Here is a 15,816-nt window from a genome sequence, read left to right as displayed (position 1 = left end):
CTCCCCTAGGTTACTGTGAAAGTTTCTCAGCGCTAAGTTGCCAGACTAATAATAAAGTGAGCTTCTTGTGGTTGCGAATGTCACTATCATTCTTTGTGTCGTGTGAGTAGACCATGGGGATTCACTCCTGAATCCCAAATACATGTTGCTGTTGGGCCCATAAAACATCACATTTCATAAGCAGAATAACTAGGGACAAAAATGGACGCGGAGTTATTCCCAATTGCTACTGTCTTCATTGTTCTTCAAGTGCTTCAAGTGCTGACTGAAGAAACTCTGAACAAGAGAGATTAAGAATCTGCCACCTAATATTTATTTGTCTCACCGATTCTCTCCATCTCCTCCTGAAAATATTGCCTCCTTGCTGAGGTAAGATTCCTATGGTGACTTTGCCTGCCAATATTCTACCCAACGGACGATCCTTCAAATAGAAATCTAGACCATGAGATTTACCAGGGTACTTGTCAATAGAGGGCAGCAAATTGAAGCAGATCCTACACACATATACTTGCTGAAAGGGCAGATAAATGATGAACAAGATTGGGATCTCCTCCCTTCTCACATCTTTGAATCCATGACTTCTGGGTGCAGCCAATTCTTGCAGGATTGGATTTGGACTGCAAGCGATATTTCTCGCCTTGCTAAATTGGTAGGCATCCTAGCAGCAGAACTGCAACAAGTTCCTGAATGGAAGCTAGTCTACAAAATCAATGGTGAATTAAATCCTTTTTTTTTAAATCAATGCAATGCATTTCAGTCTATTAAATGTGAAAAGAATATCACATGATGGTCAGTGTATTTTGTCTTTGTTAAGTTAATGATGTAGAGAAGTCAGAGAAAGGAAATCCTACAAGGTGCATGCAAACAGCTGTCACTTCTCCAGCAAGAACCTTTGCTAGACATTTATTTTGCCAGTTGAAACTTTATTGCTGGAACAGCACAGCAGGTCAGGCAGCATCCAGGGAACAGGAGATTCGACGTTTCGGGCACAGGCCCTTCTTCAGGAATTTATTTTGCCAGCACTTAGTAGGGATGGAACAAGCAAAGGCCACTCAACTATTCATCTCCATTTTTGTCCTTTGGCAGGCAATTAAGTAATATAAGGAAAATCTATGTCTTGCCTGAAATTCATGTCTTTCATTGAAATTCTATGATAAATATTCTTTTTCAGATCTTATTATAGTCAATAGTAAGAATCATTGTTCTAAAGTCTATGAATTATTCTTTAAAAGTAGAATAATATTGGATTTACATTTGACTTCTCAAAGCTCATCCCTAAAGGCATCTTAGTTCTTTTAGTTGATCCCAAGATTTACCGCCCATTGGTTTGGCCAAGTCATGGAATTTTCCTGCTTTCTTTTAAATTGACTTCTCACAAACTTGAGCCATTTGTTTTGCACTCCGTGTGATTCTAATCAATTAACATTATGACATGATTTCCAGTAGAAAGTCACTTTGAGAATTCTCACTGCATTCAGTGTGCAAGCTAAAGTCATGCATAATATTTTACAATCTAGCAAAATGCCAACCATCCTTTGTGAAGAAGAAAGTGCAGAAAAGAAAGACACCAATAAAAATTCAATAACTTTTAGTCAATTAATTTCAATAAAAAATACCAGATGAATACAGGAGAAACATTTCAGGGTATTTACTCAATCTTTCTTTAACAAATGATATCAACAAGATCAATTACAGTGGAACCTACTTGTGATCAACTCATTTCAATTTTCTTCACCTCCTTTTTGCTAACCTCCCATTTAGGAAGGAAGGCGAAACTGGATATTGGCCCTCACTGTAGCAGTGTTCACTGCTGATCTGTCATTAGTTGAGGCAGAGTGACTCCCTTGCAGCCTTTTCCATACAAACCCCACTACCACCCTCCCATTAAAATAGTGTACACGGCCACCAAAAGGTGCCTGACTTGTTTTAGTCAGGCTAGTTGTTCTCACCCAAACTATACCCCCTGAGCAGGTCTCAAATCAATGTGTTAAAGGCAAACAGACTGCAGGTACAACATTTTAAGTGCAGTGTCTGGATGCCATGCCCACCCAACTAGTATTGAGTGCCTTTTAAGGGTCAACTTTTTCTTCGGTAAGTGGAGTTAATTTTTTTTAGGGATCCACTGTAATAAAGAAATCAAAACTGGAAGCCATTTACATTCCAGTACACACCTTGTTAACATAGGATCACTCCACCACCACTGCTTACATTCACCAGTTTCACAATGTTGCTCAGTGTAAACCATGTACCATATAGAATTAGTTGCTAGCGCGCCACCAAAATTCATGCAGAACTTATACTGTCAGTGTCATGCTAGGAATGATTATGACTAATGCATATTCTCTTAAGAAGTGTGGAAATGTGTGTACAATGCCAAGTGGAACTAGTAGGCTCTTGTCAGATGGGAGCACTGACTGGAGAAATAAGGGAATAAACATAAAGTGGATCGCACTGCGAGTTGCTTATCATTCTGTTTTGTGCCACAATAAAACTGTGAAGCATTCATTACATGGATGAAAGGCTTTGAGCTTGTAAACTTTATAAATTCCATTTGAAAATACAACCCATTCCTTTCTGTTGTTGCAGCTGAGTGCTTAATGCAATATTACATTAATCCAGAAATATAATTTGTTCTTTCCTCGCGTGTATTTTCCTAGAGAAAGGCAGATGCCCATTTGATCCTAATTCAGTAAGCAAAGCCTAAAGCAATGTATTTTTAAGATCGACTGTGTGCTTGTGTCCTGGGTAGCTTCAGCTGATACTGGGTGAGGAACCTTTTTTGTGGTTTTGCTGATGTCTCTCCTCTATTCTTCAAAACCTTGCTAAGTCTTTGCAGGATTTAACGCATTCAAATGACAACAACAAAATGTTCTAAAGTTATCAGATTTAAGCAAAGTAGAATTGTAACCAAAACAATTTTGGGACATCTAATCAGTTTTGGTGATCATAAATATATGACTGAAGATGCCTTGAATTAATTCCATTTCTACAGCTCAAAGCAGTGATACTCTCATTATTGAAGTCTACGTATGGTTCTCTTATGCTCAGTAGCACAGCCACAGAGGTACTGGTGTGAATGTGCCACATGTTTAGATGTTGTTACAGAGAAAAGTATATTTTGATGCCCAACTATATAGTCCATCACTTATTATTCACCCTGGACACTACAGTTCATTCTACATTGTTTCTATCTGTGATAGTCAGGCCAATTGTTTAGTTGGCCTGCATGTGAATGCGCACTGCACTTATACTGTGGTCACCACGGTTTTGATGGTTATATTTCTGCTTTTTAGAGCAGTCTGACAGCTGGATTGTGCTCTCTAAAATATTGTGGGATCTTTTACTAGGTTAAAGATATTATATACATGTAAGTTATTACTGTATTTATTTGATGTTTCTTTTTGGTTCTTCTCAGCTGCCTTCCAATGCATGTAAAAATTAAATAAAAGCTTAATGGAAAAATCGCACCATATTGTTAAACAAGTTGAAGTTTGGAGGAAACTGATGTCTCAAATTGCTGTGGTCATTTTCAATAATTTTTAGCAAAGACAGGACCTTTTGCAAATGTGCCAAAAACGAAAGTGAAAATGTATGTTATATAGTCTTTACTAAGTCTTCGATCTTCCAAACCATAAACCATAAATGAGCTATGAGCCATGATCTAAATGAATGGTCAACAGGTTCGAGGGACTGACTGACTAGCCTACTCTTGATCTTAAGTTCCTAAATGTAACCAAGTTTATAACTGACTGTAGTCAATGCTAGTGTACACATTGATGATGTCCATTTGCTGTGGCTGATCAGGTCTTAAAATAAGAGAGAAGGAAATTATTTCCCCCTCTTTTTCAGGAGGCATGAAGACTTCACGTTAAATTACACTTGAACCTGTGACTCAAAAAACTCTGAATTTGCAAAACATTCCTTTATTACAAATACATCTGTTGTATAAAAATTCGACATGCTTCAACCTTTGCATTTGTTTAAGTGCCACGCAGTGTTGCAATCCAGCTAGTTGGTACACACAACAAGCCCTTTTGTTTTGTATTACGCAGGGCAGAGAAAGCCTTTCAAAACTAAGTTGAACAAGAATGAAAAATTGCACAATCACAAGACTTACAAGGAGAACAACAGGCATGGGTTCACTCTGGCCGACATTCTTTGCCAAAACAACTGCCAATTGCACGATGACCTGTTTAGGTTTTCTCGTCATCAGACCTGTGTCTTGGAATACACATGGGAACACCTCATCTGATGTAGTCGACGGCTGTTCTTCCTCAGCCTCACAGCAGGTAGTACAGTCAGAGCACTTTCCAAATGATGAGACACGAGGGTTCATTTTCATACATGCAGTCTCTTCAGACTACTTCAGATCTTAGCCAAGTCAGTTTGCATGGTTGCTGTAGCTGATATACGTTGTCTTGGTAGAAGAAGCTGTTGAAGACAGATTCACAAGATAGATTTGAACAACTGTTAATAAGGAAAGACTCAGATTATGTGATAAAACTGCAAATGTTGCGGTTATTCTCCTTATAACAGAGAAGATTACAGTTAGGGATGGGGGAGCCAGCTGTGAGTTTAATTGAGGTCTTCAAAATTGTGAAGGACTGGATAGAATTAATGAAAGGAGACTGTTGCCACTGACAGGAAACCAATTGTTACAACCCATTATCCAACATTAGTATCCAGAGGTCACACTCCTAAGAAATTTGACGAAAGAACCAAAGGTGAAAGGAGGAGAAATTATTTGCACAGCAAGTATTGATCTCACATTCACTGCCTAAAACAGTGGTATAGCTGGATTCATTAGTGACTTTCACAAAGGCAATTGATATTTTTTTGAAAGGGGAAAAATATTGTAATTTTGTATAGCAGGAGTGGGAGAGTCAAAATAATTCAACAGTTTTTTTTTAAAAAGCCAACATTGGCATGATGGGCCAAATGGTCTTCATCCGCTTTATAAAATAGCAATTGTATATGAATTCATTGGGGGACATGATATCTACTACTTTTAAGAGTGATGTGGAGATGCCGGAGTTGGACTGGGGTGGACTAAAAACCAAACGACACTAGATTATAGCCCAACAGGTTTATAAGAAATTGCAAGTTTTCAGAGCTCAGCTCCTTCCTCAGGCGTGGTATGACCAGGGAGGCAATTGACATTTTCCTGTCTAGATTTTAAAAAGAAGTGTGAAAATTTTGCCCTCATTCCGGAACTAGCTTTGTTACTTCTGCCATTCCTGAATATAACTTCAAGTTGTGAATTCAAGCCAAACTTATTAAATGTAGATTTAGCAGATTTTTGATACATTAATTTGGAAGTGTTACTTTTCATTCAGCCAGAACATCTGATGTGCTGACAAAGCCAACATCTACTCTCTAAACCTGTTGCTTTTGGTGATGCTGGGCTTTCTTCTCAAACTGCTGCTATTCCCAGTGAAGCTATTCCCAATAATACTGTCAGGTTGGGAGTTCCAGAATGTTGATGTAATATTTCTGCATAGGAGGACAATGTGTGACTGTGTAGTGGTGCTGCCATATTTCTCCTTCCCACGTCTGTTTACTGTGCCAGTTTACAGAAGATCTTCCTGACATTTGCTTGGAAATTCTATTAGATAGGGGTGATTTTTTTTTTTCTTTTGCAATTACCATAACATTTTGGAGCCTTTGGAGATTTTTTATGGTATATATTAATATAGTGAAGATTGATCAAACCTGGAAAGACTAATTTGGGGGTATGAAGTGACAAGTTTCAATTCTGCACGTTTATCTGTTTCTGGCTTTATTTTACTGATGGAGACTGTTACTTCTCAATTCAAGAATGCAAGGTCTTCACAAAAACAAATACATTTTATCTACGTATACAGTGATATATTTCACATCTTCAAGCAGTCTAACTGCAACACAATAGTGTCCAGTTCATTGCATTCATAATATAAGCTGCTTTTCCTGAGGACAAAGTCTCTTTAAAAATATTAGAAGAGAAAAATCCAAAAGCATGTAGTCTATGACCCAAATATTAGGCACAAATAAAGTAGCACTGAAAATTCTGGTTCTATTCAGTGGATTTTTGTCTGAGACAATAGAGCACATAAGTAGATTTAATTGCTCATCAAGAAGCCTATTGTTTGCAGTCCTATCTGCTGTGCACAATGCACTTCAGGCAGTGCTTAAAACATAGCTCTAATATAAAGGAATAGATTGCAGTTCTGCCATACCATAGAGCTCACATTTTAACTCGAGATTTGGACTTAAATATGTGAAATGTCATTTACAATGACTTTATCACATTCTTGTGTTACAAGCATTGACTTTTGTCTGTGCAAGTGAATACAAATGTAAGAAACAAATGCAGTACAAGTTCAATACCTGAGCAAAGTATCAGGGAGAAATTTCAAGGATCTTTTCATTGCAGCTTGCAACAATATTGCTACTCTGAAAACTAACCAGACTTTAAATGGAAACAATGACTATTTGGAGAAGAATTTTGTTGTGCTTCTCAGAGACATTACAAAAGATTTTATAAAAACTACCTCATCTCTTATCCCCCCCTTAATTTACCTAAATATCAGACATAGGTTGTCAAAAAGCATGGACTAGGATTCCCTGCTTAACAAGAATTATTACAGGTAAACAATTAGATTAGATTAGATTAGATTAGATTAGATTAGATTCCCTATAGTGTGGAAACAGGCCCTTCGGCCCAACGAATCCAACTGGCCCTCCAAAGAGGCACCCACCCAGACCCACTCCCCTATATTTACCCCTGACTAATCCACCTTCCACTACGGGCAATTTAGCATGGCCAATTCACCTAACCTGCACATCGTTGGACTGTGTAAGGAAACCGGAGCACCCGGAGGAAATCCACACAGACACGGGGAAAATGTGCAAACTCCACACAGACAGTTGCCCTTATGAACCATTGGCATAACTCCAGGTTACTATTCTAACCCTTTACAACCTCTGTTCTGCACACACAGACAGGAACAGACAAGGAGAAAAGCATGGGCGCTATGGGCACTGGGAAAGTTTAGGAAAGTAGTTCAATGGATCTGCTGATGGTGACTTGTGTTTTGATTGGAATGCTGCTTTTCTGTCTTCCTTCTCTGGATGCTTTCACTAGTTGAGGACGTAGAGAGTAACTGGTCCACACATATCAAAGCTCTTTGACTTGTACATTTAAAAGTTACACCTTATAGCAACTGCTGAAGGAAAGATAAACTAGATCTCTTCAGGCTGAAAGTGGCTTTTACTGCAATGATAGAGTTCCTGAGATGGAGATCTGATGACTTCTCACTATCCTGTTCATAGCTTCAAGCTCTTCAGCTACTTGGTAACTAATCAAATGGTTGTTAGCAAGCAGAAGGCCGTCAACATTGATAATATGTCACCACACATTCCAAACGGCTACATCTTGGTGCCTGAACTCCCATCTGGCCTCATCCTCAACTCCAGTATGTCTGCACTTGCTCCTACTACTGCTTGAACCAGCAATTGTGTAAACTGTGCTTAAAATGAGTGTCATAGAGCACAGAGCGTAGAACAGTACAGGCCCTTCAGCCCTCGATGTTATGTCGGCCTTTTATCCTACTCTAAGATCAGACTAACCTATATATTCTTCATTGTATTATCTTCCATGCGCCTATCCAAGAGTCGCTTAAATGTCCTTAATGTACCTGACTCCACTATGACTGCCAGCACTGCATTCCATGTACCCACCACTCTCTGTGTAAAGCACCTGCCTCTGCAATCTCCCCTAAACCTTTCTCCAACTACCTTAAAATTATACCCCCTCATGATAGGCATTTCCGCCATGGGAAAAAGTCTCTGGCTAGCCACTCTATCTGTGCTTCTCAACATCTTGTACACCTTTATCAAGTCACCTCACATATTTATTCACTCCAACGTGTAAAGCCCTAGTCCTCTCAACCTTTCTTCATAAGACATGCCCTCCAGTCCAGGCAGCAGCCTGGCAAATCGCCTCTGCACCTTCTCTAAACTTCCACATCTTTCTGATAATGAGACGACCAGAACTAAACACAATATTCTAAGTGTGGTCTAACCAGGTCTCTATAGAGCGACTGCAGAACCTTGTGGCTCTTAAACTCAGTCCCCCTGACAACACACCAAATGCCTTCTTAACAACCCTATCAACTTGGGTGACAACTTTGAGAGATCTATGGACATGGACCCCAAGATCCCTCTGTTCCTACACACTGCCAAGAGTCCTGCCTTTAACCCTGTTTTCTGCATTCAAATTCAACCTCCCAAAGTGAATGACTTCAGTCTTTTCCGGGTTGAATTCCATCTGCCACGTATCAGTCTAGTTTTATATCCTGTCAATGTTCCTTTGCAACCTACAACTAGCCACAACTCCACCAACCTTTGTGACATTGGCATACTTATTAAAACCCGCTTCCACTTCCTCATCCAAGTCATTTATAAAAATCACAAAGGGTAGAGCTCCTAGAACTGATCCTTCCGGAACACCACTGGTCACTGAGATCCAGGCTGAATATTTTCCATTTACTACCCCTCTCAGACAATCAGATTTCCCTGTATCCCATGACTCCTTACTTTCTAAATGAGCCTACCATGGGGAGACTTATGAAATCTCTTGCTAAAATCCATGTCCACCACATCCACTTCTCTACCTTCATCAACATGTTTTGTCAGATCCTCAAAGAATTCAATAAGGTTTGTAAGGCATGACCTGCCCCACGCTGACTATTTTTAATCAAACTATGGTCTTCCAAGTACTCATAAATCCTACATCCCAGATCCCTCTCCAATATTTTGCCCACCACTAAAGAACGTGGTGAGAATGACTGGTCTGTAATTCCCAGGATTATCCCTATTCCCTTTCTTGAACAAGGGAATAACATTTGCCATGCACTAATCATCTGGCACTACTCCAGTGGACAGTGAGGATGCAAAGATCATCACTAAAGGAGCAGCAATCTCTTCCCTTGCTTCCTGTAGTAACCTAGGGTATATCCCATCTGGCCCAGGGAGTTTATCAATCATTATATTTTTCAAAATTTCCAGCCTAGCCTCCTTCCTAACATCAACCTGTTTGAGCATATCAGTCTGTTTCATACTGTCCTCTGAAACGTCAAAGTCCCTCTCAATAATGTTGGGTTACTTATTTTTTAAAAACTGCTGAACAGTAATGTTTCGACAATCCTTAGCTTTAAAACAGTTCCTTTCCTTTTTCAGACTCCAATCAAAAATACAGTAAAAAGGTGCAGTGTTTACAATTTTTCCCGTCTAGAAGTGCACAGCAGTTTTGTCACAACAGCATCATAAATAGAAGGAAAGATCTATCACAATCTCATGATCGCTCAGAGTGCTTTACTGCTCTACAAGTATTTCTTCTGAAGTCCAATAACTGTTAAAATGCAGGAAATTGGCTCAAATGTGCACAGAGCAAGGTCCCATGAAAAACATGGAAATGATGAACAGATAATCTGTTTATTTTAGTTATTTGAGTGATATTAATTGAGGGATTTATATTGACAGCTGTCTTTAAAACTAATACCATGGGACCTTTGAGATTCTCCTGAGAAGTTCAGCATATCTTAGTTTAATGCCTGATCTGATAATCAGACAATGTAGTACTCTCCAAGGTCTGCAATGGAGATTCAGCATGGATACAAGATCATGTCTCTGGAGTACACACTGAACCTGAAACCTTTGATGCAGGCGAGATCATTCATTTAAAATGATTGACTCAGACCATCTAGTATGTTGTGGTGCTCGGCTGTAACAATTTAGCTACATGACACACAATTCATCCTGGTTGCTGAAGCATCTAAATATTTCAATAGTTCCCTCTCTCATATCTTTCATGTTCTGCTGTTATATTGTCTTTTCTAATATTTCACAATGCAACATTGGTCATTCATTTCTAATGTTAAAAATCACACAGCACCAAGTTATGGTCCAATAAGTTTATTTGGAAGTACAAACTTTCAGACTGCTGCTCTTTCATCAGGTAGCCTGCCTGATGAAAGAGCAGTGCTCCGAAAGCTTGTACTTCCAAATAAACCTGTTGAACTATAACCCAGTGTTGTGTGACTTTTAACTTTGTCCAACCCAGTCCAACATCAGCTCCTCCACTTCATTTCTGATGTGATACAGCTTCTTTTCTGAATTCTGCCCAGCAAATTAATTGCAGTTGTACAGTAAAGCAGTAAATCACCGCTGACAATACTGGAAAAAATCTCAGTTACAACATAAAGGGGCCATTTGTCATAGAATCCCTACAATGTGGAAACAGGCCCTTGAGCCCAACAAGGCCACACCAATCCTCCAAAGAGTAACCCACCCATTCCCCTACCCTATATTTACCCCTAACTAATGCACCTAACCTACACAACCCTGAACACTATGGGGCAATTTAGCATGGCCAATCCGCCTAACCTGGACATCTTTGGTTTGTGGAAGGAATCCAGAGCACCTGGAGGAAATCCATGCAGACACAGGGAGAATGTGCAAACTCCACACAGACAGTCACCCAAGGCTGGAATCAAACCCAAGTCCCTGGCACTGTGAGGCAGCAGTGCTAACCACTGAGCCACCATGCCACCTCTGTCTTTACTGACTGCTTTATTTTTATCACATGAGACACCAGGGGAAAACCAAATGATCTGGTTTCCCAGTGTGATTGAGGCATGTGCATCTGAGCTGAGACCTGATGTTCAAGGGTTTTGGGTCGGTGAACCATCAAAGTGAGCACCTTCCCCCCCACCCCCACCCCCTTCCCACTTCCCACCCCCCTCCCCCCTCACCACCACCACCTCCCACTGAGGAATCTTCACATCTGCTCATTCTAACCGGTCGGAAACCTGAAAGCCAGAAGTACATTCAGCGACTGAATTGAAAGACAAAACCCTAACAGAGGGAGGGAGTTCTTCAGAATCTAGGAAATCAAGAGAAATGGAGAGTGAGGATGGAAAGTGAAGCATGCTGCTAGACACCTTTCCCAGTGTGGTCCCCTGAACATTATAAACTGCTGGAATGAGATGATGTTAAAGTCATCCAGATAGGGGCACCAGCATGCCAGGTAGTGTTCCTGAACACGTCCATTCTATTCTCTTGCTCTCTACTTTTTCATTACTTTTCTTTCTCCTTTCCCCATCCTCTGACATTGTGAGGAAGCTGCAGCGGTGCAGGTGGATTGTCAGGTGCTGTGGTGGTGGTGACCGAGGTGAGGAGTTACTGGCTGGGGTCAGCCGGGAGCCTGGACCTGGGCACTCGGCCGATCATTGGCTGCGGTGGTGGCAGTGCCTGGAGAAGGACTTCTGGCTGTGGTAGGAGCGGATTCGGTTGGGCTTCGATGTGGCAGTGGCGATGCCAGGAGCAGCTACTCCTCAAGTTCTGGGGCACCTTGCAGAGACCTTGGAAAAGCCTGGAGCTGTGTTTGTAGACCCCCTTGTACAGGAGATGAGGTCTATTGGTGTAATTTCTCTCTGCATCTCAAAATGGCACTGAATCTTGGCAACAAAATATCCATATCCTTCAAGATATATATGAGACAATAAATCAATAACTCAACTCCATAAACAAGCAAAAGCTGCATAAGGACGTGTATAATGGTGGAAACTTGAAGACAGAAAATTCACACACTCATTGCAAATCAGTTTACTGTGAAAATGAACTGCTCTTAAACAGAAGCAGATAGTCAGATCTGACAGTTCACAACAAACATTACAATGACACATCTGAAACCTGAAATACTATGAGCGTTTCTGTCCCTTAATTCGAAAATGTGCTTTTAAAAAGAGGACAGCTGCAGACACAATATAACTGCAGTTGTAAATTGAGTGGCTCACTGGGGAAAAAAAGTCTGTTTTGGACTGACAAAACGCAACACCTGAAGATGTGAAAGAAAATCCAGACAAAGAGAAAGTGACTCGAGGTAATGAACTGGCTGAATATTTCTCTACCCCCACCCCTTAGACCTGTTAGAGTGACACCTCTTGTGAACATTTTTGTGGTCAATTCCATTGCTTATACATTCCTAGATGAGGAAAACGAGAGCTTCAACTTTAGCCTGACTATTATCGTTAGGTTGCTGTGGTCCAGAATGTGCCTATTGTGCTGTGGAGGCCACAAAAGTAAACATCCCTGCACAGCAGGTAAGGAATGGAAGAAATGTGTCACTCCCAAATGCTGTAAACTCATGAAAAGAAGGAATCATGACAAAGGAACTGTACTCAGCTTACCTAAAAGCAAGAGTCTCAAAAACCACCTGATCAGCTGTTAACATCAACACAACCAGCGCAATGCCTGCTCTTCATGTACAATTCAGAGACTGATCCGTGTACCCTTTTTTAAAAAACTTTTACAATTTTGGACTGACTTTTTATTTCTAATCTGTCTGCACGTGTATTGGGTTAGCATTTTTTTTTCTGTAGTGGAGAATCGAATTATCTCATATCTGGCTGATATAAGCTCAACTGGTTGCTTTTGAAATACAAGTTCTTGAGATCTGGGAGAAAGGTATTCACAAACTAGTATTCAGTGAGCCACCCAATTTCTACCTGCAGTTATATTGTCTCTGCAGCTGTCCTCTTTTTAAAAGCACATTTCGGAATTAAGGGCTGAAAACACATATAGTATTTCAGGTTGTAATGGTTGTTGTGAACTGTCTGCTCTGATCCTCCATTCTTACTTTATCATATAGACCTATTAGAACATGCCCTTCGGCCCACGCTATTGTACCGAGGAACAATCGTAATGTAAAATAAAATAATTTAACCTAAGCATCCCTCAATTCACTGCTATTCATTTGCATGTTAATGACTCTGCTTCCACCACCACGGCTGGCAATGCATTCCATGCATTCACAACTCTCTACGTAAAGAACCTTCCTCTGACATCCCCTCTAATCCTTTCTCCTAATATTTTAAAACAATGACCCCTCATGCCAGTCAATCCTGCCCTGGGGAAAAATCTCTAGCTATTGACTCTATCCATTCCTCTCATTTTCTTTTGTACCTTGATCAAGTCACCTCTCTTCTTCCTTCTCTCCAGAGAGAAAAGTCTGAGCTTAGTCAATCTCTCTTCATAAGGCAAGCTCTCCAGTCCAGGAAGCATCTTGGTAAACCTTCTTTGCACCCTCTCCAAAGCCTCTGTATCTTTGGGCGACCAGAACTGGACACAATATTCCAAGTGTGGTCTCACTAGGGATTTTTAGAGCTGTAACAAAACCTCACGGCTCTTAAACTTGATCCCCCTGTTAATTAGTACATCTTTCTATTCCAACCTTCCCTATCTTCCTCTAGTTCAACTATTCCATGTGGTAGCAAGTTTCATAGAAACTTAGAAAGTCGGACCAGCAGTGGGCTATTCACCCTCTGAACCTGCTTCACTGATCATTAAGGTCATGGCTCATCATTCAACTCAATAACCTTTTACCTGCTTCTCCCCAATGTCAGACCTTTGTCTGAAAAACCCATCTGGCTCACTAATGTTCTTCAGGAAAGGAAATCTGTTGTCCTCACCTGATCTGGCCTATACGTGACTCTACACTCGCAGTAATGTGGTTGACTTTCAACTCCTTTCTGAAATGGCCCAGGAAGCCACTCGATTGTATCAATCATTACAAAGTCTCAACAAAGAGATTAAACTAGACACACCACCTGGTATCAACCTAGACACCAGAAAAGACAAAACAGCCCTGTCAACCCAGCAAAATCCTCCTCACTAACACCTGGGGACTAGTGCCAAAAACTGGGAGAGGTCTCTCAGAGACTAGTCAAGCAACAGACTGAAATAGTCACAGAATCATACCTTACAGACAAAGTCCCAGATGGGGGCAAGAAAACCTCCAGCTGATTACCACAGACCGTCCTCCCCAATTGACGAATCAGTGCTCCTCCATGTTGAACAACACTTGGAGGATGCACTGAGGCTGGCAAGGGCACCAAATGTACTCGGTGTGAGATTTCAATGTCCACCACCAAGAGTGGCTCGGCAGCAACACTACTGATGGGGCTAATCGAGCTGAAAGTCGTAGCTGCTAGACTGGGTCTGCGGCAGGTGGTGACAGAACAAACAAAGGGGAAAAAATGTGTTTGATCTCATCTTCATCAATCTACCAGCTGCAGATGCATCTTTCCATGACAGTATCAGTAAGAGCAACCATCCTTGGGTGGCACGGTGGCTCAGTGTTTAGCACTGTTGCCTCACAGCAGCAGGGACCCAGGTTCGATTTCAGCCTCAGGTGAATGTCTGTATGGAGTTTGCACATTCTCCCAGTGTCTGCGTGAGTTTCCTCTGGGTGTTCCGGTTTCCTCCCATAGTCCAAACGTGCAAGTTAGGTGAATTGGTCATGCCAAACAGCCCAACAGTGTTCAGGGATGTGGCGGTTAGGTACATTAGTCAGGGGTAAATATAGACTAATAGGGTAAAGGAATGGGTCTGGATGGGACACAATGGTCGGTGTGGACTTGTTGGGTTGAAGGACCTGTTTCCACATTGTAGGGATTCTAAGCTTCACTCACCGTTCTTTCTCAAGGGTAACTCAGCACAGGCAATAAATGCTGGCCAGCCATCAATGCCCATGTCTCACCATTGAATAAAAAAGGCTGTGTTGCTTGCTGGTGTCAGGCTTAGGATAGCTCCTCAGATCTGGAGGTTAGAGTGGGAGAGAAGAGATCTCATTGTCTTTATAGAATGGCATAAGCCGGACTAAGAATGAGGCTCTGCTGAGTGAGCAGGAGCAGTTAAGGTCTGAGCTAAAAAGAAGAACCACTGCCGGAACAGTCGTGATCTTTGTCAAAGGAAGAGCAGGTTCAAGGGACTGTTGGAACTGAGACCCTGCAATCGTTTGTTTTGTTCTTAGATCTGTTACCTCCCCCACTCAGATTGACAAAGGCAGGAGTTGTGTGGAAACGCCAAAACTTCCAAGTTCAGAATATCATTGTTCCTTCATGGTTGCTGGGAAAAAGTCCTGAAATTTCCATAATAAAACATTGTGACAGAGCCCCTTAATGTACTGACTGCTGTGGTTTCAGCATATAAGCAACTCTTACTTTCTCAGGAAAACTGCAATAGGGAATAAATGTCAGCCTTACTCACAGCGCCCATGCCTTAAGAATAAGGATTTTAAAAAACTTTTGGAATGAATTACATTCAAAATTGAGTTTTATTATATAACAAAGTGGAATAAAAAGGTCTTCTTAATTTTTAAGCTTAATTGTATAATAAGCAATTAGCTTTTTGAGCAAGAGCACTGTATTTGGAAATGATTTTTGCAAGTGGGTAAATCATTTACACGTATTAAAAAATTAAATTATCTCACAGCCTTGAAAATAGTCTTTTTAATAACGCAATTACACAGTCTCATTCCAGAAATAATCTGAATGTATAGATAACTACCTAAATATTATAAGAGTCCTGGGAATGATTACAAGTCAATAATCCAATATCATGCCCAGGTATGCGAGTGAAGCTTACTTTGTAGTTATAAATATCATGAGAAGCTGCCAGCTGGTCTGCAATCTCCAATTTCTCCGTCAACCTTGATTGTGTCATAAAGTTACACTGCTTACCATTAATTTGGTACATGTTAACCTTACTTAAAGGTTTAACATAGGTGATAATGAGTTGGCAACTTATATTAATCACCAAAAGGTCAAAAAGAATGATGTAAAAATGGAAAATCTATCCCATTTTTCTCAAGTGGAATTTCTCTGCTTAGACTATTTTAACACTTGTCATTTTCATAAATGTTACCATTACCTAGTGGTGAAATAACATGGGGATTAGCTGTTTGCAGAATATTTCAATGCACAGGATGTTCTC

General features: G+C 40.7%; 1 protein-coding gene across 4 annotated transcripts in view; it reads right to left on the bottom strand.

Annotated features, from left to right (window-relative positions):
• Positions 1 to 1,571: 1,571 nt before the first annotated feature.
• The window catches only part of LOC122559526 (metabotropic glutamate receptor 8), a 443,931-nt gene continuing 429,686 nt past the window's right edge, over positions 1,572 to 15,816 (bottom strand). For all 4 annotated transcript variants that reach the window (XM_043709129.1, XM_043709130.1, XM_043709131.1 and 1 more), the window contains exon 11: positions 1,572 to 4,431. In XM_043709129.1, coding sequence (XP_043565064.1) covers positions 4,382 to 4,431 — 50 coding nt within the window. In that variant the 3' untranslated portion in view covers positions 1,572 to 4,381. The remainder of the gene's footprint in view (positions 4,432 to 15,816) is intronic.

The sequence above is a fragment of the Chiloscyllium plagiosum genome, chromosome 19 (genome assembly GCF_004010195.1).
Source record: "Chiloscyllium plagiosum isolate BGI_BamShark_2017 chromosome 19, ASM401019v2, whole genome shotgun sequence".
Lineage (NCBI taxonomy): Eukaryota > Metazoa > Chordata > Chondrichthyes > Orectolobiformes > Hemiscylliidae > Chiloscyllium > Chiloscyllium plagiosum.
This window is presented reverse-complemented; position numbering and strand designations above follow the sequence as displayed.